This window comes from Microplitis demolitor, chromosome 9 (assembly GCF_026212275.2).
Source record: "Microplitis demolitor isolate Queensland-Clemson2020A chromosome 9, iyMicDemo2.1a, whole genome shotgun sequence".
Lineage (NCBI taxonomy): Eukaryota > Metazoa > Arthropoda > Insecta > Hymenoptera > Braconidae > Microplitis > Microplitis demolitor.
Genome location: NC_068553.1, coordinates 2680397 through 2708395, shown reverse-complemented (window position 1 = coordinate 2708395; position 27999 = coordinate 2680397). Strand labels below are relative to the sequence as shown.

General features: G+C 28.9%; 1 protein-coding gene and 4 non-coding genes across 5 annotated transcripts; 1 reads left to right on the top strand and 4 right to left on the bottom strand.

Moving 5' to 3' along the window:
• Positions 1-239: 239 nt before the first annotated feature.
• On the bottom strand, positions 240-27999 carry LOC103573411 (protein farnesyltransferase/geranylgeranyltransferase type-1 subunit alpha). Its single transcript, XM_008552489.3, has 5 exons — positions 27745-27999; positions 8020-8374; positions 6985-7185; positions 4726-4909; positions 240-596 (listed from the first exon to the last, which is right to left on the bottom strand). Exons 1-5 carry the CDS (start codon positions 27881-27883, stop codon positions 504-506), a joined length of 972 nt encoding a protein of 323 aa, XP_008550711.2. The 5' UTR covers positions 27884-27999; the 3' UTR covers positions 240-503.
• Trnai-aau (transfer RNA isoleucine (anticodon AAU)) lies at positions 10265-10338 on the bottom strand. Its single transcript has one exon. It is a non-coding gene; the product is annotated as a tRNA-Ile (tRNA).
• On the bottom strand, positions 16838-16911 carry Trnai-aau (transfer RNA isoleucine (anticodon AAU)). Its single transcript has one exon. It is a non-coding gene; the product is annotated as a tRNA-Ile (tRNA).
• On the bottom strand, positions 18061-18134 carry Trnai-aau (transfer RNA isoleucine (anticodon AAU)). Its single transcript has one exon. It is a non-coding gene; the product is annotated as a tRNA-Ile (tRNA).
• LOC103573410 (uncharacterized) lies at positions 21707-25832 on the top strand. The gene is made up of 3 exons (XR_008404254.1): positions 21707-22319; positions 22473-23040; positions 23125-25832. It is a non-coding gene; the product is annotated as an uncharacterized LOC103573410 (transcript).

The window sequence follows — 27999 nt, the reverse complement described above, 5'->3', positions numbered from 1 at the left end:
ATAAATAAAACGTGGAAAAAAGGCTGAGATAATTTAAATGGAAAAGGGGAGAGTTGTTTCTTTATCGAGGATTTGATAAAAAAAAAAACAATAAATAATCCACTCGCTAATCTTATTTTGCATAATTATAATTATTATATCAATTATTGATTATAATTAAATATTTAATAATTAGTTATTAATTCAATATTAATTAATGATTATTATTATTATTATATCATTGTAAATGGAAGTATTGGAATATTTTATAAAATAAATAGATAATTAATGTTACTTGTGTTTTTTTCCCCATATACTTTTTTATATATTATAAGATTCATCATTAATTGATTAATTGTATTAACGTGATAAATGCCGCACTTATTATTAATAACTATTTTTTTTTAATTTTTAAATTCAACTTATTTCAATTTATTTGTTTGATAAAAAAAAATTGTACTTTTAAAATAAAATAAAAAATAAATCACTAACCCACTTAAGCGCATCACCATCAAAAAATAAATTTAAACTTTAACACTTTCGGTTAATTGTGTAACAATATAATCCCAGTATCTTTTTCGAATTTTGTCATGATTTTCTGACAATTCTTTACATAGCTGAAACAAAGCATTAAACAAATTATCAATTTCATTTTTATGAATGTATTTTAAAATTTCCGCTAAGAAAATTGAAAATTTTTTAAAAAATCTGAAAAACGTTCCTCTGTGGGTCGTTTCAAGCTCAAATAACAATTGGACCGAAAAATGTACATTTTGTCGAAACAAATCGGTTGAGCGACCTACGTGTTATGCAACAAGAAATTTGTTTATTTTAATTTTTCGTGTAACTTATAAACTACGCTACACTAAGTAAACTAACTAAAAATCCAATCAATTCTAAGTATTAGCGACACACACATATACATTAGGGTGTTTCACAAATTTTTTTTTTTCTATGGTATCCCAAAATTGAAAGTATAACTAAAAATAAAAATTTTGGTACCAATCCGGGCTTTTAATAATAATATTAAGGTTTGCCTTAATTCATTTTTCTATTTTCCATTTAAATAACACGGGAAATTTTTTTCTTTTTTTAGTTTTCTAGCTCACAAACAAATTAACAGATTTTTATGCACAATAAATGTTTTTGTAGGAAATTGAACGCTCTACATGAAAAGTCTCTTATCATTTTTTGATAACTCCCATTGTTTATAAGTTATTCAAGCTTCAAGTCAACATTATAGTAAATTTTGAGATTTTTTTACTTTTCCGGCGAAACTATCAGTCTTATCGAAAAATGTCATTTGAACTTTTTGTAGATAATTTTATTCCTTACAAATTATTATGAATAAAGTTTTTCGAAATTCCGCATTGTTCACAAGTTTTTTCCATTTCAATGTGAAGCTCTTAAAATCAATCGGAAATCTAATTTCTTATTTGCTTGACTTACGGGGTTTCTCAAATAAACGATTCATTTATATAACACAGGAGAATTGTTTTTTTAACTTTCCGTTTTTCTAACTCGTTAACAGATCAATAGATTGACTAGACTAATAGACAATGTTGTAGAAAATTGGACGCTCTACAAAGAAAGTCTCTCTCGTTTTTTAATAAATCTACCGGTTCATAGCTTTTTTGAAGTTAAAGTTTAAAATACAATGTGATTTAATATTTTTTGGCAAAATCTATTAGACTTATAACAAAATGTCATAGGTTTTTTTTTGTAGACCTCTGATGAATTCGATTTTCGAAAATCGGCACTGTGAACCGGGCAATTGACCTTTGAACTTTTGATCGGAAATCCTTAGTATCAATTGTACTACATAGGTACCGAATCGTACCACCCATTTTTCCGTTTGTACCCAAATGGCTATTAAGATAAGGTAAGCCCTTAAGGCGTTCCCACCGAAATCACTTTTCTTACAATCTTCCTGAACATTTGAATACACATACTTTTAAGTATCCTTTATGCGTAGAAATTTTTCAAGATAGCCCTTGCGGTACTAAATTTGTAATTATTGACTATTGAAATTTGCATATTTAACATGTGAACCCTACCCCGATCAGTGTTGTAGCACACGTTTTCATGAATTAAAATATAATTTTTCTTACGATTAGTTTAAAAAACTAAAAATCATTAATTGAAGATACAAAGAATATGTTTCTGTAAAAATAATAAAATCAAGCGGTATTTATTTTGTTGTAAAAAATGCTAAAAGTTAGCTATTCTTAACAGTTTTCGAATTTTCTGTCGTTGCTTGAATCGTGAGAGATAGCGACTTGGCAACGTTACACTGGGCGGGAAGTTTGAAATTTGGAATCTCATGTTGAGCTGTTTCCCTAATTTCTTTTTGATTTTTTTGCTTTTAGCCTCAGACATACTTGTTAAGGCTTTGATTATTTAACACCAATTTTTTTTTTCTAATAAATATTTATTTACAATCACCAATATAAAAGTAACCTCTAAAAATTTTTCGAAACATTTAAATTCTGCGACACGCGTCTCCACATAAGAATAAACACTAGGGTGGGTCAAAAAAATTAACAATTTTTTTTTTTTACAAATGCGATTGAAAAATGGGTTGATAGATACCTTAAAAAATTCTCACCATATATGAGCTCTTAATTTTAATAGGAAGATCCTCCGCATCGCAGTTTTCTATTTTTTTCTCAGTCCAATAGAAAAAAATTCATACCTCATCAATAATTGATTGTACAAAAAAATGTTCGAGAGGAATTTTGTAGGAAATTGAATGCTCTACAAAAAAGGTATCTTATATTTTTTCCGTAAACCTCATCATTCCAATGATATTGACGATTAAAGTTCAATCATTTTAAGACAAATTTCATTATTGTTTATGAATTTTATAACTCGACAATAACTGACTATTATAAAATGCGTAATACTAATTTTTGTAGGAAATTAACTGTTCTATAAAAATGGTGTCTTATGTTTTGACGATTAAATTATGCGTTCAAAAGATATTCATCATCAAACTTTCATGTCTACTGATTTTAAAAGTTTTTGATAAGATAATCAAAAAATTTCTATGTGATTCATAAGTTTTGAGAACATTTATACGAATTTTAGTTTTTATGAGCTGAGAAACTTCAAAATATTTATCAAGTTTTCTTTTTTGTGTAAGTATCTTAGTCTGCATTTAAAACAACAAATTGTGCTTTATTTATCGCTTAGTTAATTATTTGTTGATAAAAAAAACAAAGTTTTCATTATAAATATATTATGATATATTTCAGTTTCGGAGAAAAAATAGTGGAAAAATTTTTAAAGCCGCTTTGAAGACAATATCGAAAAAAAAACAACATAATCGTGATTTCTAATAATGAAAAATAAACTGTTTTGAATTATTGAAGAAAGATTTTCAAAAATTTTGAAAATTAAAGTTTAGTAATACTTATATTAATGACAAAAAATGAAATTTGTATGAAATTCATGAATTGAATTGAAATATTCCTGTATCTCATCAAAAACTCTTAAAATTAGTACACATTAAAGTTTGATGATGAATATCTTTTGAACGCATAATTTAATCGTCAAAACATAAGACACCATTTTTATAGAGCAGTTAATTTCTTACAAAAATTAGTATTGCGCATTTTATAATAGTCAGTTATTGTCGAGTTATAAAATTCATAAACAATAATGAAATTTGTCTTAAAATGATTAAACTTTCATCGTCAATATCATTGGAATAGTGAGGTTTACGGAAAAAATATAAGATACCTTTTTTGTAGAGCATTCAATTTCCTACAAAATTCTTTTCGAACATTTTTTTGTACAATCAATTAATGATGAGGTATATATTTTTTTCTATTGGACCGAGAAAAAAATAGAAAACTGCGATGCGGAGGATCTCTTCCTATTAAAATTAAAAGTTCATATTTGGTGAGAATTTTTTTAAGGTGTTTAGCAACCCATTTTTAGGATCGCATTTGTAAAAAAAAAGTTGTTGATTTTTTTGACCCACCCTAATAAACACAGAAAAGAAAACCACGTTACCAGATCAAAGAATCGACGCAATGAGAAAATTTTTGGGCTTCTGCTCATGTGAGAGCAAGCGAAAAAGTACACTGTACCTCAACTAGTTTTAATTACATTAATAATACTCAACATAGGAGAAATCGTCTTTAAGTTGAGCACGACTGCTCAGTAGGAACGTCCTTAAAGGACTAAAAAAAAAAAAAAAAATACATTTTTTTCGAAAAACAATCGTTTACAATCATTAATTAGTATTTGTACTCAATTGTACCGTTCTTAATTTTACTTGGATATTACTCATTTTAGAAAAGTGTAAAGGCTGCCAGTGGGAGTTCCTTGCATTTCATCTAGATAACTAGAAATTTCCAGTAATTCATTGAACTTTGTTAGTACTCAATTGTACTAGTATACTAGTCCTAAAAATTAACAAAAACCCATTCTAATGGGTAAATGCCTTAAGGGTCACTGTAAAAAGTCTACTGTGATTTGTTTAGAATTTTGTACTCGCCATCAATCAAGTGAAGTTTTTTGAAGCCCAATAGTACTATTCAATTGCAAATAACAGCACGTTCTAATGGTTTATAACAGGGAACTGTTACTCTGGACGTCTTGGATCAGTCAATTGCCAGTTTCGAGTTTTGGAAATCGGGGTAAAATAATAACCCTGAATTTTTTTAAATTTGCAAGTTTCTTAGCGAAAAATTGAAAAAAAAAAAAATTAATGAATAATAAATGATTAACAAGTACCGAAATTGCACGATTGATATTGTAGAATGAACCATCACTATCATTTGGATGTCTTGCTTGACAAATATCAATAATACAAGCCAGTAAATGATTAACACGACATCCATTTGCATATAATTCTTCACATTTTTTTAGAACTTTCTCATTGTAAGCTAATCCACCTTTCTTATCATGCATCAAGATTCTGAAACATTTAATTTCAATATATTAATTATTAATTTACTATAATAATAAGAAAAAAATAATACAGATCTAAATCAGATTTTTAGTTTATAAAATGCTCGGATTAATAACGAGGGGAGAGTGGGGTCAATTGAACCAGGGGACAATTGAACCAGTAAGCTTAAAAAATCGAAAAAAATATAAAAATGAATCGTCCTCTTGAAATTATATTTTAATACACTAAACCTTAGTCTGCTCAAAATTTGGAACCAATATGATGATTTAATTTTAAAAAATTCAAGTTTTTGTATTTTTAGGCATCTGAACTTTTTTTCAGCTCTTGACATATTGTTTAATAATTTTTTTAATTTTCAAATGTAATCTTGAAATTTTTTTTGTAATACCTTATTACATATATTAGTCGTAAATTTCTAACTTTACTTCTAGTAAAATAGTTCTTGAATATTTTTTTTTAAACTAATTATTTCAATAAAATCATACGGGGTCAATTGAACCAGTACTCTCGGGGATGATTGAACCACACGAATTAAATTGTGAGCATCAGACATACGCGCGCATCTTGACAGAATGTGAAAACAATCTAAGCTAACCAAGAAAAATAATAATTTTATTGATAGAAGATTTAAAAGTGATTGTTATAACATATAATGTTATATAAAATAATAATTATTTTTAGAAGTGTTGTAATTTTAGTGTTAAGTTGTAATGAATAGTAAATTATTCATAGAAATCATTCGTTTGTGGTTCTAATACTCTTGGTTCAATTGTCCCTGACTAGTGGTTCAATTGCCCCCGCAAAGGTGACGATTGAACCATTTGATGCAGTTGTACAATTTCTTATTTATTAAAAATTTTCATCATTTGTTAAGTTATGTGCTTATGAGAAATGATAGTCTATATAATAAATTATAATTTCGAAAAAAAAGTTATCATTTTGCTTTTATTCAGATAAAAAAAAATGTTAAAGTATTTTTGGTTCAATTGACCCCACTCTTCCCTATTTATTTCCACGGAAGAAATAATTCATCTTTTTAATTACAGCGGAATTTATAACTTTTACATTTCCTGCTTGATTAAAAAATCCGATTGAGTCCGACTGGAAAATTCTAATAGAGTTTAATCGGAAAATTTCGGAAATTTCGATTTTCGTGAATCGGGGTAAAAACAATTACTTCCCGAAAATTTTCGAAAATCATCGATTTTCTTAGCAGGAAGTTAAAAATAAATGAATAAAAAATAATGCGATCTTCTGTGACTCTTTTTTTCAAGAACTTTTCGATGTTTTCAACTACTAGAAGCAGATCTAAAATCAATACTTCGAAGGAAATTTAACTGAAAGATCAATGTCATATTTAAAGAAAAAATTTGAATAATTTTTTTCATCTAACCGTATATCCAGAAATCGGAATTTCACAGCAAAAGTTGTCTTTAATTTGACGTTAAATTACTGTCAGCTTTTTGACAACCATATGAATACAGCGCGAACTACAAGTTGGCGTCAACCGATGCTAGTTTTCAGAAAGTAAGTAATCAATTTAGCAAAAAAGTTGTAAGGAAAAATTTTTAAGCACAAACATGACCGGATGGACAGCAAGTTGATGTCAAATTATGTGTACTCGAACTTTTTGCAGTCAACTTGATGTCAAGTTTAAAGAAAAAAGCGAAAAAATGACGTTTCAACATCCTACATTTTTTAAATTGAAAAAGTTATTGGTAAAATAAGTTATTAATAAGATATGAAACTAAAATTTTATCAATTTGTCAACAAAAATATATATATATAGAAAAACATAGGCCAAGTTTTATAAAATTCATTTGATCAATTTCTGAAATATTTTTAACATCATAAAGTTCATTAAAAGAAAGGAGTCTGAGGCAAATGCAATATCACTTCTATCTTCGTTTTTAATTAAAATTTTACTAATTCTATTTGAAAAGATGTATAATTTTATAAAATAAAAATCTGATTAATAGTCTAATAATTTTGTACGAAATGAATTTTTCATTAATTTACTTGATTACATAATTTATTATTTTATGAAATTCTATTTTTTTTTTAATTATTAAAATTCTTACCCACGTAAATAATTCCAGGCACTTTCGTTTCCTTTGACAATCGATATCTTTTCTAATGCAAAATCGACTTCACGTTGAATAACATCGTTCTCAAACTTGGTTGTATTGTTCAGAACAAAATATCTTTGGTTCCAGGCTGAATTATTTCGGATGTCATCTTTTAAAAGTTCTTCAACGTATTCTAGTTCTTTGTCCCATAATCTGAGTAATTGAGAAAACAAAACATACATATTTAATTATGTATTTAGCAATAAGTTCTAAGACGTGAAAAATTTTCCGATGCCTTAATTACACACTTGTCTACTACTTCCTCATGGTAACTCCACGGGTCCCTCGGAAATAAAATTTTTTTTTATAAGTTGTTTCGAATACTGCCTCAAACATCAAAATCGGTTAATTAGTTCGAATGATATCAGCGATGAAAAATATAAAAAATAACAATTTTCTTCATTTTTCCCAGATAACGCATATTGTAATTCCTTATATGTTCCCAAACTCATACGAACCCTTTGGCTTCATAGTGTTTGATTATCGCTACATAAATTATTGCAATCGGTTCGTTTGTTTACATAATATCAGCAAAAGTTTAGAAAAAACACTGTTTCTAACATTTTTTTCCGAATGTTTTATATATTAACTCGCTGGTTTAATTCAAAGTTCACGTAATTCTTTATTTTGATAATTTTTATTAATTTTTGTCCAAAAAAATTTAGTTTATCACGCATAATTGTAAGCAAAACTTTAAGAAACGATCGTTATTGATGATTTTCAATTTCTCGAATTCTCGGCGATTAATAGGAAAGGTCACTTTTTTTGAGCTCAAAGGCCTCGAAAATACTAATGTATTTAAAGGTATTGTCGAGCTTTGAGATCCCGAACATAAATCGACAAAACGCAGGAAGTTTCCGGGCTGGCCCGCGGAGTCAACCGTTTTGCAGAATTATTTTTCTGTATATATACCTTATAATTGTCGAAATACGTTGCTTTGGTTTGAAATAATTTTTTTAACTACAGAAAAAGAATAAAGAAACTTACTTAAATTCTTGGATGCACCACTGTCGATGCTGCCAGGTATGATAATTTTTGGCATCTTTTTCTAGAATCATGGCAGTAAAATCCAATTCATAACTGGGATCTCTCAGCCATTCGATAATAGCTTTTCTATGATGCCACACCTGATAATTTTTAGAATTAACTTCAATCATCGAGTCAATATACTTGAGCTCTTCATACAAATCCTTGCCAAGTTCTTTCAAAATATCACGTCTATACTGCCAGACTGTATAATTAGCAGGATTGAGCCAAAGACAATCAGCTGTTAATACTAATGCACGTTCACTTTTTTCTCCACTCTTCAAGACAGCTCGAAAATAATCGTATGCATCTCGAACTGGAAATTTTTTAAATTATTTTAGCATATACGACTCAAAATTGTGATACTTTTTTCAATAATTCAAATTTTTGTTAGAGATAGGTAGAAATCGGATACGAATCTATAAGATAATTACTGTTGGTTCTTTTCTTGGAAATAAGGCTATAGAAATAATTTAACCCTTTCCCGGTTAACCCTGAGTTCCTATTCTTAATTTGAATAGTACGTCTTCGTCTCAAAGTGAGAGAGCGCTAGCCTGTTTAGTAGAGGAGGGGCAGAAAAAATAGTAGAAGGGTGCGCATGCATGCACTACTACGATCAAACCGTTACTCACACAGCCTTATTAATTGTAAGAACTGTGTTTGGTTTTATCTTCAAGCAGCTCACACCGATACGTCTTGGGACAGATTATCGGGAAAAGGTTAACTCCTCAGATTCCTCAATAATTACGATTATTTTATTTAATATCAATTGGAAGAATATCTTATTCATGTGACGTACGCTCTTAGACTATACTCATTGCAACCAACATCTTAGTGACTAACATCATTTATTTGGCCACATAGACCACTTATGTACACACAAAGAATAAATAATATCGACCGTGCATTTATCATTCTTAGTATTCATTTTATGTACTTTTTCTTTTGAACGTAATCGTAAACTTAGGATTAAATTTTATATGTTCATGTAAATGGCTAAAGTATAAGTATAAGAGGTATAAAATCAGCTATATATGGGGCATTCCACACCAAATCGGACGGTTTTAAGAATTTTAATTTTTAATTTCCGTCATTTCTTTATATTTTTTAGTACTCATCAAAAAACTCATTCTCCTAAATTTTGAGATTTTTTTGATCATTGGTTCAAAAAATATAAAATTTTCAAAACAACCGCTCTTTTCATGATTTTTTGCTTATAACTTTTTGAAAAATATTTTAAATAAAAAAACTCAAAGAATAAAAAAGTTCCGTTATTTTATGTACTTTAAAAAAAAAAATACAAATAATTTTTTAGATTAATTTTTCTGCGGTATTTTTGAGTTTTAAAACTTTAAAGTCATTTTCTGAAAATCATGCATATTTTGATTTTCCTGAAAATTTGAGTCAACAAACTACTACATATTCCACACATTTGCAGATGGTTTCGGTCATGGGACCTTTATAGCTACTATTTTTTTTCGATTATTGAAAATTGAAAAACTTTTTTTTTCGCTATTAATTATTGACTGTATCGATTTTGGTACTCTACATTTGTTTATCTTACATGTTAGAAATTGATTTCGATATTTTTTTGTTCTTCAAAGGAATTTAAAAGCAGTAAGCAAAAGTTAATGCTATTAATGAGCAGTTATGATAAATGTTTTGACTTATTGAGAAGCAACTATTTCGAAGCAAAAGAAACATTAGATTTGTTATGTAATTCAGCTAAGACCATTACAGGAGCTCAAAAATATCATACAATTATTCGAAAAAGCGACGAAACTGTATTACAAACGTTTTTAATTATTTCCGGGTTCTTTTAAAAATTTTACTTTAATGATTGTTTTATGAACTAGAATACTCCTTAGTTAATATAGCTCCGTTGTTTTAACGAATAATTATATGATATTTTAGAGCTCCTGTAATGGTCTTGTCTGAATTAAATAGGAAATCTAATTTTTCTTTTGCTTCAAAATAGTTGCTTCTCAATAAATCAAGACATTTATTATAACTGCTCATAAATAGTATTAACTTTTGCTTACTGCTTTTAAATCCCTACTAAGAATAAAAAAAAATTGAAATCAATTTTTAATATAAATATAATATTAATATATTTATATAATATAAATTTAATATTAATGTAAATATAAAATATTTTTGGTAAAATTAAAATTAAATTTGTAAAAAAAAAAAAAAAAAAAAAATCTGGCTCATGGGGGGATCGAACCCGCGACCTTCGCGTTATTAGCACGACGCTCTAACCAACTGAGCTAATGAGCCAACTGAACCGGGCTGTTCTACGGAACAATATTGGCAGGAAGCGCAACGAAAACGTCATCTGATGGTTACAAAAAATCATGCTCGATAATTGTGAAAGATATATAAAATAAGTGTAAAAAATAAAATTTCGCTATAAAATCAAAATATATAAATTGATATAATGATATTAATAAAAAAGCGTAATTGTATTTTTGTCACAGAAAATTAAATTAAATATATTTCGATAAAGAAAGCAAATATAAAAAATTTTAATGAATATCAAATACTATTATTTTAGAATAGAATAAGGTTAACCGGTAAAATTAAAACAAATAATACATGACAGCTACAATAATAAAAGTTGAAAATAGTATAATATTAATTTAAGTTTTTTAACAAAATTGAAGTACAGTCGGTTCTCTCTGTGGCCACTCTGAAATGTCCGTTGACCTAGTTTCAACGTTTAATCGGTCTCCTACCAATGGACAGTCATTAATTTTTTAATATCCTCTGAATATGTCCGCAAGAAATATTTTTACTCGCTATCTTCAAGTATTCGTACACTGAAAAAAAGATTTATTTGAGCCAACTAAGATTTATTTGAGCCAAAGATATCGTATACTTGGATATGGTCAAATAAATATTTAATTGTGAGAAAGATATAATATATTTGAGTAGTTTAATTGCGTGAAATAAGTGAGTTTTTTGTGTCAAAGAAATGATCCAATTGCTACAAATAAGTAAGGTCTTCAAATATATGTATAGTACCGCCAGATTTTAGGTGATTTCTCACAGATTTAATATCTTTACCATAAATATATCAATTACTTACCTCAAATAAATGATATATTTATGTCAAATTATAAAATTATTTGAATCAACTGTCATGTTTAGTTTTACCAAATATATTTATTTGTGATTAAGAAATATTTGAAAAAAGCCACAAATAAATTGATTTATTTGGGACAAATATTTCTTTTTTTCAGTGTATATATAAATTTAATTAATTAATATATAATTATAACAAAATTAAAAAAATTTATAGCACTTGATTGTATGTCTATGCGGTAGAGTAATCAAATTTGAAACAAAAACGTCAATTTTTAAAAACAAATCAAAGTTTGAGCTTTAGCATCTCTTAAATAGTTAGATTTACGAAAAAAATATAAGAGACCTTTTTTAAAAAGTTTCGAATTCCCTATAAAAATTGGTAGTAGTTATAGCTGTACGCTTATTTTTCAGCAAGTTATAAAATTTTACTAATTGCACTAACATTTTATATTTAATTTTCACATGTTTATTTTCAACGAGAGCATGATTCAACGAAATTATGTCCACAGCGAGCGTTGCGATTGATTCAGTTGTCCTTACCATATACTAGGCTCCCTGCCAATAAGTCGAATACTCGACATATATTACGTTACTTATAAAAAAAATTTGGCTCATGGGGGGATCGAACCCACGACCTTCGCGTTATCAGCACGACGCTATAATTTTTTTAAAATTAAGTTTATTTGCAAAATTCTTTTTTACATAGCTAGCTGCAATATTTAACTTAAAAAATAGCTATAATTGTCTCAAATGTATTTGTAATTGTTGGTCCCTGGAGGATGGGCTGCTCACAATCATTTTTGCTTAACCATGATGGTACTTTTGATATGTTTTTTAGTCTTAAGTCTATAGTATTAGGGCTAGTTAATTAAAAGTAATTTTATATGCTAATATAAGATGTAAAAATATAATAAAACTTCATTTTGTTTTTGTCTTTTTATTAGGCTTATAAACTAAAACTGTACAATATTTACAAAATATACATGCTTTAGAAGGCCATATCTACAGTAGGGCAGTCCACCCGTTTACTTCTCTTCTTTTTAGGTGCTTTCCGTGAGGTGTTTTTTCAGTGAGCCACGAGTATTTGTCATTTAGTCTATGGAAGTCAAGTTGGTCTCTCTCTGGGATTGCAGTAGAATAGTTTGTACCAAAGTCTGTATGTTTATCGGGCTTATATAAAATTGGATAACTTTTGCTTTCATACTAAGATTGCGATTGTAGAAGATTCTTCTGTTGGCTTGAAAGGCCTTTGATGCTTTTAGCAGCTGCTTGTTGATATGTTCATTGAGCTTCATCAGATGGTCTAAGTAAAACCCCAAATATTTGACTTCTTTTTTATATGGTATTGGGATGATCTGTTTCGTGTCCAGGTGTTCAGTGCTAATTTGGAACTCTGTAATATGTTTCTTTCTGATCTGATTCATTATTGTAACTGGTCTTCGGAATATGATTGTTTCACACTTGTCCGGGTTTATCCTTAGATTCCACTGTTGGTAGAACTTGTTAATCTTATTCATCAGCTCTTCAAGCTTGCCCCTTAACACCAATGGGTTAGATCCCATTATGTACGTTATGAAGTCATCGGCGAAAGTTTTGCCATAGACGTCCGTCTCAGTGTTGAGGCCGAACATTCTCAGAAGTCTGCTGGTAAATATGTTGAAGAATATTGGTGAATTCACTGTCCCTTGTTGAAGGCCTTCAGTTATTCGGAATATGATCGATGAAAAGTTGATGCCGTCCCAGGTCTTACAACTTTTGCCATGTACCATGTCGTAGAAGAGAAATATCATCCATTCTGCAAAGCCTCTTTTAATTAATGTGTAAATGAGACCTGCCAACCACACCGAGTCGAAGGCCTTCTCAAGGTCTTCAAGTACAGCTGCTATGAGTTCTTGGTGATGGGTTCCTTGAAGGATGTCAGTGACTATGGTATGGGTGGCATACACTGTTAAGTGTCGCCGTTTAAAACCATACTGCTGCTCCGGAATGATGTTATTGTCCTCACAGACTTTATTGATGATTTTATTTATATGTATTTCATATACTTTGCTCAGGTTGTTAGTGAGACTGATTGGATGATAACTGGTTGGCTTTGTTGGGTCCTTATTGGACTTTAGAATCAGTAGGATCAGCTATTTTCCAGTTAACTGGGAAATATGCATGATTTAATGCGTTTTTGAATGATTACTAATGTTGTTATAACTGGTTTTGGTAGGTGTTTGAGTATTATTACTGGTATGTTGTCAGGACCACTTAACGTCTTGTATGGTAATTTTCCAAGAATTTTTTTTGATTCCGTATGAATTGCAAAAGATGAATTGTGAGTCAGCATCATTTTTGGAGTGGTCTGCTCTGTTTTCCGTGTTGAAAGTGGTAAATGTTGTTGCATTTGCTCTCAGTTGGTCTAGTTTTACTTTCACCTCTTCAACTGTCCGGTCAACAATCCTTTTCAGCGCCGTATCGTTGTTAAGATATCTTGGCGAGTTAATTTTCTGATAATGTGCTCCAATTATGTTTAGTTTATCTGTCGGATCCGCGATGGTAATAGAATTGTTGCTTGAGTCGACAACTCCTTTATTACGATTTATTGCGCTTATGGTAATCAGATCGGAGTTGATGTCCAGTTTTTGGTTTGCTATTTGTATGTTGTTTTTAGGTATCAAGATTCTGTTTATATTTGGAAAAAATGTAGCTGGGTCCTTGTGGTTTATTTGCCTTGTCATGTTGCTCCAGTAGTTAGTGATTGATTTATTAAATTCTTTTTTAAGTTCGTTTTTTATTAATTTAATTGTTTCTTTAGTTGTTACTATTTGCTGTTGGTACCGTGGAGGGTGTGTTTTGTGCAGTTTATTGAGTTTAGTGATGAGAGCTGATTTATTTTTCTGGAGTTTCTTGATTCTGGAGTTGACATATTTAAGAACGCTGTCTTGTTTTTTGTCACTTGGAACTACTGCTTCTATGGAATTTTTGATTGATTGAGTGATGTCTTGTATGTAGGTGTCTATTTCTGGTATAGTGAGATTTCTATTGTCCGGTGGTAATGTTGTAAACTCTTTGTTGAGGTGTTTAGTAAATTTAGGCCACTTGGTAGCTTTATAGTTGAATTTTTTCAGTTCAGGGTTGATTTGGACCATGGGTTTGAGATGTACTAAGAATATGAGTGCTCTGTGATCACTGTCATAGTCAGCTGTCTCTATTTTATTATTGACTAGGTTGATAAGATTTAAGTTGGTGATGCAGCAATCTAGGAATGCTTGACTAGGCATGTAGGATGGCTCATTGTATAGATACAACTTAGCACCCAGATCTGAAGCTACTTCTTTCTCCCATTTAATAAGATATTACCCACGTTCATTAATTGTTGGATCTCTTCAATCTAGATGTCTTACATTTAAGTCACCAGCGATTACAAATGAATTTTTATTGTTTTCTAAGTCTAGTTTGAAGCACAGTCGATTAAGTTCGTCTCTGAATGCTTTTTTGTTGTCTGGTGTAGCATATAGGCTAATAATGTACGTTTTCCCCAGTCGATCGTCAGGATAGGGTGAACTAATAATTGTGTACTCTAGAGTTAAGTTCTCCGCTGATGACGGCTGGTAGATAATCACATACTTTATATGATTTTTAATGGCTATTGCAGTGCCTCCTCCTTGCTTCTTTTTTGGTCTGTCGGTTATAATAAGAGTATAATTTCGGAGTGCTAATTTGTGAGCTTCTTTGAGTTTAGTTTCGCTGATTAGGGCTATATCTGGATTGTGGAACTCTAATCTTGATATTAATTCATGTCTTCTTTTGTTGGTTTGGATCGAATTTACGTTGATTGTCATAATTTTAATCACTTATTTTGGATTGCAATCTGCCATGTGGATTGAAGTCTGACTTGAGTATTGTTTTTGGGTCTTATTAGCCATTGGGAATACCTAGGTAGCTATAAATGAATCCAATTCTCTGTGAATTATACTTAACGTTTGCCAATCTTACATTAATTGATCTCATTTCTTGTGCGATGCCTGCTACTGTTTTTTGGAGTTCCATAGCCCATGTGGGTTGCTCCAACAGGTTAATCGGTTTTTGTATTTGGGGTTGTGATGAAGCTTGTGCATTGGTCTCTAACCCGAGGACCGCCTGACTAAATGGCATATTTTGTTGTACAAATCGGGCATTTGAGGGTGGTCTAGGTCTGCTGTTATTTAGCGTCTGTCTATTACTAGTACTTGTTTTAGTTTGCTTCTGTTCTTGTGCAAATTTAAGATACGGGCAACCCTGGTAGCTAGCAGGGTGGTCTTTACCTTTGCAGTTAGCGCATGTAAGTTTAGTTTTGTCATCTTCTTTGGATATGGTACATTCGTCTTTGGAGTGTTTTTCACCGCATTTTACACATCTATATTTCATCCCACATGAAGATGCTGACTGACTAACTCGCTGGCATCTCGTACATTGAATCGTTTTAGGTTTGTGTAGACGTTCCTACTTTACTTTTGGTAGCAAAGCTTCTTGATTTGAATTAAATTTTTTAAATATGCTATCTGAAGAGATTTGCACTATAAAATGTTTCCTGCTGTTTTCTTGTCTCATCGGTAGCTTTTTAATTTTGACGATCTTAACTTAGGGTAGCTAAAGCTCTGAGATTTCACTGGCGACTTGCTCCTCTGTGAATGTTCCATTTATATTTTTGAGTAGAATTGTCTGTGGTTTGTCTTCTTTTTTGTGTAGGTGTAGAATTCAATTTTGCCCTTGAGACTGTTTATTATTTGGTCGTAAGATGCTGTGTCTTTTGCATATATGGTTTACTTATCTCTATTTGCGTAAATGGTGCAGGCGTTTTTGTCGATATTACTGGCAAGCACTTTACTAATTGTATCATTGATTGAATTGTTATTTATGAAGATTGGTGGAGGTTTGTTCCTTGGATTATTATTTACCACTGACTGCGATGGCGGTAACCGGAGTCTAGTGTTTGTACTTTTCTGGTGCACCATTTAGGGGGTCAAAAGGGTTTGACGTTGATGGGTCTTTTTTGTTTGTACCTGTTGGTAATTTAGCTTTTTTTTTTTTTTTTTTTTGGGGTAATCCATTCATCATTATTCTCGCCCACTTTATCGTTTGTTGTATGGTCAACTACCATATCCACGCTGGATGTGGTAGAGTTTGCGCGTGATCTGGCTTTATTCAGGTTAGGTTTTACGCTATTCGTCATACTTAATTTCTGGTTATTAAATAATCGTTCAATATCAAAAGAATTTAACTTGCCTTTGTTAATTCCTGTCCTGGCGTTTATCGCAGTTTTTGTGTCTCTTGAAGTGTCCAATAATTGCGTTGCCGCTTTTCTTTTGTTATTGAGGCCCGCTATTGTTGGCACATGCCTTCCTAGTCTCTGTGTTTGATCCAAATTGATGTGTTGAGAAATTTTTATTTCTTTTTAAGTATATGCACTCACTGAGATGCACTCATTCGAATAATTTATTATATTCTGATATATTTTTGTAACAGTTTGATAGTTATTTAGCAATTTAGCAGTTTTTAGAGGCTAACCAAATTTCACTCCTTACTGTAGCGAGGCTGCAGTAAGACTAGCACGACGCTCTAACCAACTGAGCTAATGAGCCAACTAAACTAGGCTCTTCTACAAAATAACATGAGCCGAATACTCGACTTTTATTACTTTGCTTATAAAAAAAAAAAAAAAATTTGGCTCATGGGGGGATCGAACCCGCGACCTTCGCGTTATTAGCACGACGCTCTAACCAACTGAGCTAATGAGCCAACTGATCTAGGTTCCTCTACGGAATAATATGAGTCGAATACTCGACTTATCGTCCCTTTTCTATGTAAAGAGAAAAAGAAAAAAATTAAACTGGAATTAAGAAATAAAAAAATCAAATCAATGGTTTAAAAGTTGAATAAAAATTTATAATAAAAAAAAAAAATATAAGTAATGATTAAAAACAAAATAAAATGAGCGATTGAGGTGTGCAATTTTGAATTTTTCAACATTTTTTTTATAAATATATTGTGTAAAGAGAATAATTATTTTAAATCAATTTCATAGTAATATACATATAAAACAGTATTTAGGCTTGAATTTAAATAATTTCAAAATTAACACTTAAATAATTCATAACACACTTTAAAAGAAATAATAAAAGAACAATAGAAATGCTCGAGAAAATTTTATGATGTAAAATAATAAGAAAATAAAATTATACCGTTGTTTATTACCGCGAATGATAATCAACCAGTTCTAATGTTCTATAAATCTATATATATATATATATTGAAGTAAAGAAGAATACTTTAAATTAAAAGCTAACTATAATATTTTAAATTTATTTAGACTGCAAATGATAAGAAAGTTTTATAAATTATTTTATTTAATCAAAATTATTGATTAATCATTTATTTATTAATGATAACGATTTCCAAACGTGTGTCAGATAGGGCTCAGAACGATACGGTATAGGTCTTAGAGCTATCTATCGTATTGTTGTCAGAACGATACAGTAGATCGTTGCAGTAACAATCTATTAGATAACTATTGCGTATTGTTACTGTAACTATGAAGTATACTTCTCAGAACAATATTTTTTTCTCCGTGTACGAGAAAAATCCAAATTCTCTAAAAACAATTCCATCATCATTATGAACGCTTGATGTTTTTTTTTTGCATAAAAGAAGTGCTAAAGAATGTTTATCACTCATAATCTCAACTTTAAAAACTGGAGTTACGAGGTTTACGTAGAAAGGGGACGTTATTTATTTATATATATATATATATATATATATATATATATATATATATATATATATATATATATATATATATATATATATATATATATATATATATATATATATATATATATATATATTACGTATATATTACTTTACTTATAAAAAAAAAAAAAAAAAATTTGGCTCATGGGGGGATCGAACCCACGACCTTCGCGTTATTAGCACGACGCTCTAACCAACTGAGCTAATGAGCCAACTGAACTACGTTTTTCTACGGAACTATATAAGTCAAATATTCGAAAAAAAAAATTTTTTTGACTCAACCCGAATTAGCTATTTGTTACTTCAAGAAACGATTCATTTTATCAAAATCTTGATAAAATAAAAAACAATATGGTAAAAAACGGTTTATTTTACTACTAGTTTCTTGATTATTAACTTTTCACTATCGACTTTTCATAAATTTGAATGTTTCTTTTAGTCTCGATACTGTTTATAAAGTGCCAGTAAATTCAGTAAGAATATGAATTTATTTTTCAAATTTTCGTTAGTATCAACTTCTAATACTTTCTAATTATAATAGAGTTCATACTTTTTATTTATGAATATCTTCAGTCCATATGTTGATAACATCTTATGAATATTAATAATTATTCGATTTGTTTGAAGTTTTTCTCTTTCAAATATTAACGAGAAAGTCTAGTTGCCTCGATATGTTCCAACTGCCCTCCAATAAAAAAATGAAATTTATTTACGTGGAGTCTGTAATTATTTTTGTCTGTTTTTCTCTGAAACAAATACTCTAAACGCAAAATAAAAAACGAGGCTCTATGAGGACTGTAATTTATCAATTTAAATTCTTATTTATTAAAAACTTTAAATTGTTTCAAACAAAAGCCTGGCAGAAATATCCATTCACTTTTAAGTGCAACAAAAATAGTATGATTCATACACTTGAGAGTGATAGAGAAAAAAGATCCGACCTCTCTTATAACAAAACGAACACTTCGCGAAGATTCACGAATAGACGCACATGCGCAACGGACGATTGAGAATTATAAAAAATAGGAAACCCGAAAAATTTTCTCTATATCCCATATCCTGCTTCTAACGCAACACCGCTGTAGCACAATTCAAAATAATATGATATTTACATGGATTGAATACATTCAAATTCTGATAAATAACCCCCCCTTCCTTTCTTTTTGACCCCTATTCTGAGTTACCCTGTAACCTATTCGATGCTACACATTTGTGTGTTGTATGTATTGATTTGAAATGAACGTCATTTTTATGATCGGTCATACCACGAGAAACATTTCTCTTACTACTTCGTAAAAATATTTTTCTATATTTGTCAAATATGCCATTGTTCATTAAATTAAATATTTTTTGCCTAGTTTTAATCTTTTAAAAATAAAAATTGTAATCCTCCGTGTTTATGACCCTGCGACATTTCTCAGGCACCTCTATCTCTCGGTCCCAAACTCTCACTCCTACGTCACGTCTAACTGAGTTCTGCCCTTCATGGGAGGTCCCTAGTCCCTACTTCCCTAATTATGCTCCAATTACTTTCCTTTATTTCCTTCAATTTGGTCTATTACTCCAAAATTCATCCCCTCCCGACTTGTTTGTGCAACTTAGTAATTTTTTACAATCTATCTCATAAGTTAGTGTTAAGTGCAACATTGTAGAAGCAACTGCGCTTCAATTTCGTGTTCATCAACTTAAAATAAATACTTGTCTTAGCATACAATACATCGTCGTGCTACAATTACTTATTGCAAGAACACCATACTTTATATATTATTATATTCATAAATGAAATACAATTGTTGTTTAACATGTCTCGTAACAAAACAGCTACGGGGCAAAACAGCACTCGTAATTGTAAATAAATCACAAGTCTCAAGTATGAGCAATCAATTATATACAACTTTATATAAATTGAATTATTCTGCCCGAAACACAAAATAAATTTAACAAAGTAAATTTCACAGTAAATAATTTTTCGTATTAGTCTAAAGAAAAAAATCTGTGTTAAAAATTTTGTGTTAAATTTTCAACATTTCTGTGGGTTAATTTAACATACTGCTTTTGTGTTGTTTGATCAGTACATTTTTGACACAAAAAGTGTTAATTGAAAAAAAAGTAACATTTACTCAATGTTACTCTTGAAACAACACTTTTAAAATGTATAACTTTAACATAGAGCACATGTTAATTCATCAAAGAATATGTTGATTTTACCGTAATCACATATTTTTGAGCTTGAATACACATAAATTTTCATGAGTATCAAAATGATATAATGAAAATGTTAAATCAACACTTTTAAATCTCTATATCTCATGAAGGAAGAATTTGAGCCACTTAACTAAGAGGACCTTTTTTGTAGAGAATCAAATTTCCTCAAAAATTGTTACCTACATTTTTACTGTAAATTTCGCTATTTAGTCAATATCAACTAAAAATCAAAACAATTATTAAAAAAATGATTTTCGAACCAATACAGAAAAACAATTAGAATCTAAGTAAAAATTACTAAGGAGACTTTTGAAGAGTATTAAATTACCTACAAAATGTCGCAAACGACGACCTAATAACTCGAAATGCGACTGACCTGCAAAGAATTAAAAAAAAAAATCCTAACTTTCCTATGTTTTTAAGTGGGAAAACTTCGAAATCAAATGTAAAGTATTTGAAATTAAAATTAAGAGCTGAAATTTCCAGGGACTTTGTTTTTCAATATCTACAACAATATTTTCAAGTGGGAGCGAAAAAAAAAATAGTCGTTCCAAATGGACCACCCTAATATGTATACTAGACTGTGTCAGAAAAAAAAATTTATTTTTTATTTTAATTAAAAACACCTCAAAAGTTACTTTAATAAAAAAAAAAATTGTCCTTAAATTTTAGCTCTATATCTCAAAAATTGAGCTGGCGCAGGGCGGGGGCCTTTCCCATTTAAAATACATTGAAAAATTTTTTTTTATCTATTTTGTATATAACTATGTCAAAAAATTTTTGTTCCAATTTTTGATTCAGCAATCTTGTAGGAAATTAAATTCTCTACAAAAAAGATCTCTTGTCTCATACGCTTAAGGTTAATAGAAAAAAAGTTATGGAAGTTGAAACTTATAAAGAAAATGTCGAATTTTTAAGATGTGAAAAGGAAAATTTTTATTCATATTTTCTTTAATTCTACAAAATTATATTGTAATCGAAATTGATAATTAAGGTTGCTTGTATTTATGTTCTTTAGATTTACAATCTTTGAAAATAATATAAGATTACAAAATTTTTTCCAAATACTTAAATTTTTCTTAACTTTACAGTTCAGCTCTGTAACTTTCTTTCTATGAGTTCTATTAAAACAACTCTAAGGACCATTTTCATAAATAATTCAATTCTCTATAAAAATTTTGATTGCAAAATAATAAAAAAATAATCCTGCTATTTAACAAATAAAAAACAAAAATTTTTTCATCCTAAAAATTCGATTTCTTCCCCTTAAGTTTCAACTCCCATAACTTTTTTTCTATCAACTTTAAGCGTATGACAAAAGAGACCTTTCTTATAGAAAGTTTAATTTCCTACAAGATTGTTGAATTCAAAAATCGGAAAAAATTTTTGTGACATAGTTATTTACAAAATAGGAAAGGGGACCCTCCTCCCTCCCCATGCGCCAGCTCAATTTTTGAGATATAGAGCTAAAATTTGAGGATAATTTTTTTTTTTTTTTATTAAAGTAACCTTTGAGATGTATTTAATTAAAAGAAAAAATCTTTTTTTTTTGATACAGTCTAATGAATACTGAGTTTCATTTTTTTAAAATTGGATATTTTTTTTTGCATTAGATTCGCTCGAACTTCTTTGAGGAGTAAAGGTAACCGATTTTCAATTCAATTTAATTCATGGACAAACACTAGAAACCTAAAATAGAAAATCATTAGTGTTTTTTATAACCTTAATAAAGAGCTAGAAATTTCGTATTTTCAAAAATTCTAATTCGTCTTCGAGAAAAATTGTTTTCAAATTCTCATTTGCTTTACGAGTGCAACAAAGACAGTCCTGTTTATTATTCTGAGTGTGAAAAAGAGGTCCGGTAGCGTATCCCCTTAACGGAGGCTTATAACGAGCTGTCTCGTACGAAACTGTTGGTGGTGGGTGAAGCTGTTTGGACTCAGTAACTGCCGACTGGGAAAAAAAGCTTATGGCGGGCATATATCGGGTAGTCGACTGTAATTCTCGTGCCCATTGCGCATGAGTGTTTATATTCATGAATGGTCGCCAAGCATTCGGTATAATTTCCAATACAATACACACAATTATCGTACGAATTTGATTCCTATAGTGTTGTTAATTATTTTAGATACTAATTAATATCTAAATCATCAGAGAAATCAAGTTATTTAAATATCAAATATTAATGAATGGTAAGTGTCAATAATTTAATGTTGACTCACTACGATAATTTACAAATATACATATAAATAAATATACGTAACCTCAAAATTAAATTCCATGTCTTGTTTGAATTTTGCATGTTACAATTAACTAAAATGATCAAATGAAAATTTTATTGACAGATCATGGTGCGAAAATCAAAAAATTTAAAAAGCGTTGCGGTTCAAACAAATTTGACATCCGACGATTTTGAAGATAAAGATTCGATTGTTTTGAAGGATTCGACAATAAAATCAACAAATAATTGCAAAGTAATAACAATAAAACAAAAACCCAAAAGAAAAAGTTATTCATATGAAGAAAAATTGAAAGTTATTAAATTACTTAAATACAAATCTACAGATAAAGTTAGCGAGGAACTAGATATTGATAAGTCGCTACTGTGTAGATGGGCTAGAGATGAATCAAAAATAAAAGAATTCAATGCTCATAATCATAACAAAAAACTTAAGAAAGGCAGGAGTGCTGCTAATGAGGAGATGGAAGAAAGACTATTCTCTTGGTTCTGTGAAAGCCGCGCTGATAATATTCCAATATCTGGTAATTCCATTAAAAAAGAAGCATTAAGATTAAGTGAAGAATTAGGCGATTCCTCTTTTAAGGCGAGTGCTGGTTGGTTAGCTCGATGGAAAAAACGATATACAGTTAAATTACAGCCCGCCAGTGATTAATCTCGATCAAAATTAATATGTAAGCTACTAATGGTTTTTAATATAAAATAAATTCTATGAAACTAAAAAAATAGTAAAGATTTAAATGAAAACAAATTTTCAGTTATGAACCTCCTGTTGATTATTCGCAACCATTGAAGAATATTGTGATCCAGAATTCAAAAAAGACAACAATTTTGTAATGATTGAAGATTCCACTGACTGAGATCATAAAAATTGTCATTGGCAATCACAATCTAGATACAACTTGAACTATCAGGTGACTAGTCTACTTGTACTGCCGCAGCCTCACAGAGAATGACCAGCAAATTGACATAAACTGATACACAAGCCAACTCATTGCATTCAACAGCAGCAAGCGACAGCAGACTTCCAGCTTATCAACTTGGCTATCAGAGAATAAAATCAGCTAAACCTTGTGAATTAAGACGCCTTCATCGATGCCCAGAAATTCATAGAAATCAAAGTAATATTTGGATGATACTGGGGATTGAGACTTGGTTTGAAAAAAGTTCTATGAGTGATAATTTTCAGAAGACAATAGATGTCATCAAGCAATTTTAATAGATCGCGTGTCAAAGTTGAAGGCATTTAAGTTCTTTGTCTCCGAATGTAACTTCTAGTTCAACATCTAGACCAGGGATTCCAGCACGAAAAGTTCAATGTGAATCTCAATTCACGAAGGACAAGATCAGGAAATGTTTATACTGTTTTCTAAAAGCAATAATATTCTGGTTGGCTGAAGCAAGAGAGGAAATATCTCACGATCTACAAGACTGATGGAAATGTAGATCTGTCTTTTAGATTCAATTATCGCCGGATCAAACAGTATATAATGCATTAGAACGAAAAAAAATGAAGTAGGAGAAAGTAAATATTTTGCATAGTGATTTTTTAAATTAATAATATAGCGTAGGGTGGGTCAAAAAAAATAACTAATTTTTTTTTTCTTTAGTTACCGTGAAAATATCGTTAAAGATGATGAAAAAAAAAATTCTGGTAAAGTTTGAGCTCTTAATATCAATATTAAGAGGTGGCGAATCGTGATTCTTGATTTCTCATTTAAATAACATGGAAAAAAATTTTTTTTAAGTTTGGAATTTTATATCTTGACATTGGCTCATTATACAGATAAGTTCGAGACAGATATTTGTAAAGAATTGAATGCTCCAGACAGATATTTATAAAGATTTGAATGCTCCACAAAAAAAGTCTGTTATTATTTTTTGATAAATCCATCTGTTCAAAAGTTATGAAAGCTTGATGTCAAATTTATCGTGAATTTCTAGATCTTTTTACTTTTCCGATGAAACTATCAGACTTATTACAAAATGTCATGAAATTTTTTTTGTAGACAATTTTATTCTCTACAAATTATCTCTGATAAAGTTTTTTAAAACTCCGCATTGTTTTCTAGTTATTTCCATTTCAATGCCAAGCTCTTAAAAAAAGGAGTGTTCAGATCGATTTCAGAAGCTTGACATTAAAATGAAAATAATTAGAAACCAATGCGGAATTTCAAAAAACTTTATAAGAGGTAATTTGTAAGGAATAAAATTTTTTACAACAATGATCTTGTGACATTTTGTGATAAGTCTGATAGTTTCGTCGGAAAAGTAAAAAGATCTAGAAATTCATGATAAATTTCACATCAAGCTCTAATAATTTTTTTAGAGATGGATTTATCAAAAAATGATAAGAGACTTTTTTTGTGGAGCATTCAATTCCTTACAAATATCTGTCTCGAACTTATCTGTATAATGAGCCGATGTCAAGGTATAACATTCCAAACTTAAAAAAAAATTTTTTCCATGTTATTTCAATGGGAAATCAAAAATCACGAAGCAACATCTCTTCATATTAATATTAAGAGCTCAAACTACCAGAATTTTTTTTTTCATTATCTTTAACAATATTTTCACAGTAACTAAAGAAAAAAAAATTAGTTCTATTTTTGGCCCACCCTAATACAGAGGTCTATTAAACTGACACTGACTACGGAACCTAATCAAGAATAACAAGACCAGATTATCTATCTATAGGCAATCAATCATAGCGACAATTAATTCGACTATTGTGTAATCTAATCAAGTCTGATATTGCTAAAGATTTAGAGCTCTTGTGTTGCTGTAATTACTTGTAATAGTTCTCATTTTTTACACGCTACATTGATATTCATTTTGGTGTTAAATATAACGATATAAATTGAATTTTTCGAATAATTTATAGATAACATTCGATTTCAATAGGAGGTTTGTTGGACTTAAGAAAAACCGTGCTATCATGGGCCCGTTTTACAATCCGTGATTTTATTAATCTAGAAGTAAATTATTATTTAATTGCTGGCATCGTATATTTACAATATATATAAATATACTAGAAATATTAATGAAATCTCGAATTGAAAACACTGGCCCAGGTCATCATTATTCATAAGAATAATAATAACAGCACTGCTTGTGATGGCGTGTAAAATACTTGTAAATATATTTAATAGAATATAAGTTATAATTATTTTTTTATTTTCATTTATATATTTTAGAACACATTATTTTGTATAATAATATGTTTAATTAACTCAAAAATTTATTTTATTTTTGGAATAAAAAATAACTGAGTCAGAAACCAGAACATGGTCAATAACTGGGCTACTTAAAATATTTTTCTACAGATTTAATAATTTTTATTTTGTAATATAATACTTTATCAATAATTATAAATATCAAAATAAAGCTCAATTCATCTACTATTCATATAAATGATTTTGTTAAATTATTTTAATAAACAAAATATATAAAGAGAATTACTAGAGAGAGGCTGATAATTTGCTACTTTATTTTACTTATTATTGGAAAAAATAATTTTTTATGTTTATAAAACTTTAGTCATTCCTAAGGACTGTAATTTTTTGTTTTTATTATTTAATTGCTATGATATTCAAAATAGCAAACGTCCGACCATTTTTTATTTTTTATGAATAAGTTAATTTAAAAAGTAATTTCACATAAAAATTTATTGGAAATTTCGTTGTATAAAATAAACTTTTTTTTGCTGTCAATATATATATATATATATATATATATATATATATATATATATATATATATATATATTTTTTTTTTTTTTTAAAATATACAAACATTGATTGTCTTCATATTTTACTATCAAGTTTTTTCTGATAGTAAAAATATCAGAGGTCAGAAAATTAAAAAAAATTTTAAACAAACGAGTGTGAATGTAGCAGACATCAGACAAATTTAAAAGTATAAATAAGTAGAGTAAATAATTTAAAAAATAATGTTTATAAAAATTGCACTTATTAATTTTTAAATTTCTTAAATCCCCATTTTTTCTAATTTTATTTTATTAATTATTCACTCTATTTATTATTAATTTAAAATTTGTCTGATAGCTGCTACATTCACTCATCAAAACAAATCACAAATTATTTGAAATAATTTTTCTAAAATACCCAGGATTTTTTTTATTGTTTCCTTAGAAAATCAATTTTTTATGATCTGAGAATTGTAAACATTGAAATAAAATTCTTTTATTTTTTTTAAACAAATAAAAAATTAAAAAAAATATGCTACTGAAGTTAGCCGAAGTCTAAAAATTTTTTAATTATTTTCTAAACGATAAATTATAAAAAAAAATATTTCAAAAAATTGCACCTGTAGTTTTTTTGATTTTCTACAAGTTTATATTTTTAGTTTTTTATTTTCGTAATTAATTTCATGAAAACGAGAAAAAACATAATAAGACAATTAGTAACTGTCTGTGTGATAGTAACGTTAGCAAACAATTTAATATTTTTGGATTTTTTTTTATCTAAAAAGTAAATATTAAAACGAAATTTTGAAAAATTGCACGTATAGTTTCTGAAGTTTCCGACGTGTGAATTTTTTTAGAAATATTTTTTTTTCGTTATTGATCTGTTAAAAAAAATTTTTTTAATTTGAAATTACTGCTAACTTTACTATCATGAAATTAGAAGACGTCTCATAAATTTTCAATTTCGTTAAAAAACGACAATTGAAAAAAAAAAAAATTTCAGAAAATTACACCTATAGTTTTTCTAATTTTCTGTAAGTGCATATTTCTAGATTTTTTTTTTATATCAAATTGTTGAAAAAAAAAAAAATCCAAAAATTGTTAATTGTCTGCGAACTTCAGGATCATAAAAAAATTTCGTGTCAAAAACTTAAAAAATTTCTTTCTGTGTAAATTCGAAAAATTTTTTTCCCTCTCGTTTTTTATAAAAAAAAAAAAAAAATGTCTCGTGTCTACTACTTTTAGTATCACAATTTTTTTTTTTACGATTGTGAAAGCAGCAGATAATTGACATTATTTTATTTTTAAATAAAAAAACTTTAATGTCAACAAAAAAAAAATTTTTTTCTGAAAACAAAGAACTTTCAGAATTTTCTGCGCGCAAATTTAAATAATTTTTTTTTCTTTTTTAAAAACAAAAAATATTTTGGATCTCAATTTGAAATCTTATTTATTTAAATAAAAAAATCAACAATTGCCGATTGTCAGAATTCACTGCAATAATTAAAGTTCTTTATTGTCACCAACAATAAAATGTCAGTAATTAAAAAATAGAATTTTCGTTAGTTAAAATACTGATAAAATTAATTCAATTAAATATAAACATTCATATAAATTTTTATTGAAAATAAACAATAAAAAGTAAAAATAAATAAAATTGTAACCTTACATTTATCGGAATACGCAATAGCAACAACTGGATGTGATCCGTCATCCTGAGGTATGGGTGTAACATCTTTCCATTCATCTTTGTCTTTATATAATGTCCAGACACCGTCTTCCCCAGCTTCATCAGAGCTATCTGACATTATTTGTTATTTATAATTATTTTAATTAAATGACTTTATAAAAATCAACAACTTGATCAACAAAACTCTTTTTTTTTTATTATTGTCTTTGTGACAAAAAGGCGGTTGTGGTCACG

Coding starts and splice junctions, on each gene's coding strand:
- LOC103573411 (XM_008552489.3), bottom strand. CDS start 27,883: ATGTCAGATAGCTCTGATGAAGCTGGGGAAGACGGTGTCTGGACATTA. Junction 7,186..8,019: donor TGGTGCATCCAAGAATTTAA/GTAAGTTTCTTT, acceptor TCAATTACTCAG/ATTATGGGACAAAGAACTAG. Junction 597..4,725: donor ATATCAATCGTGCAATTTCG/GTACTTGTTAAT, acceptor GCTTTGTTTCAG/CTATGTAAAGAATTGTCAGA.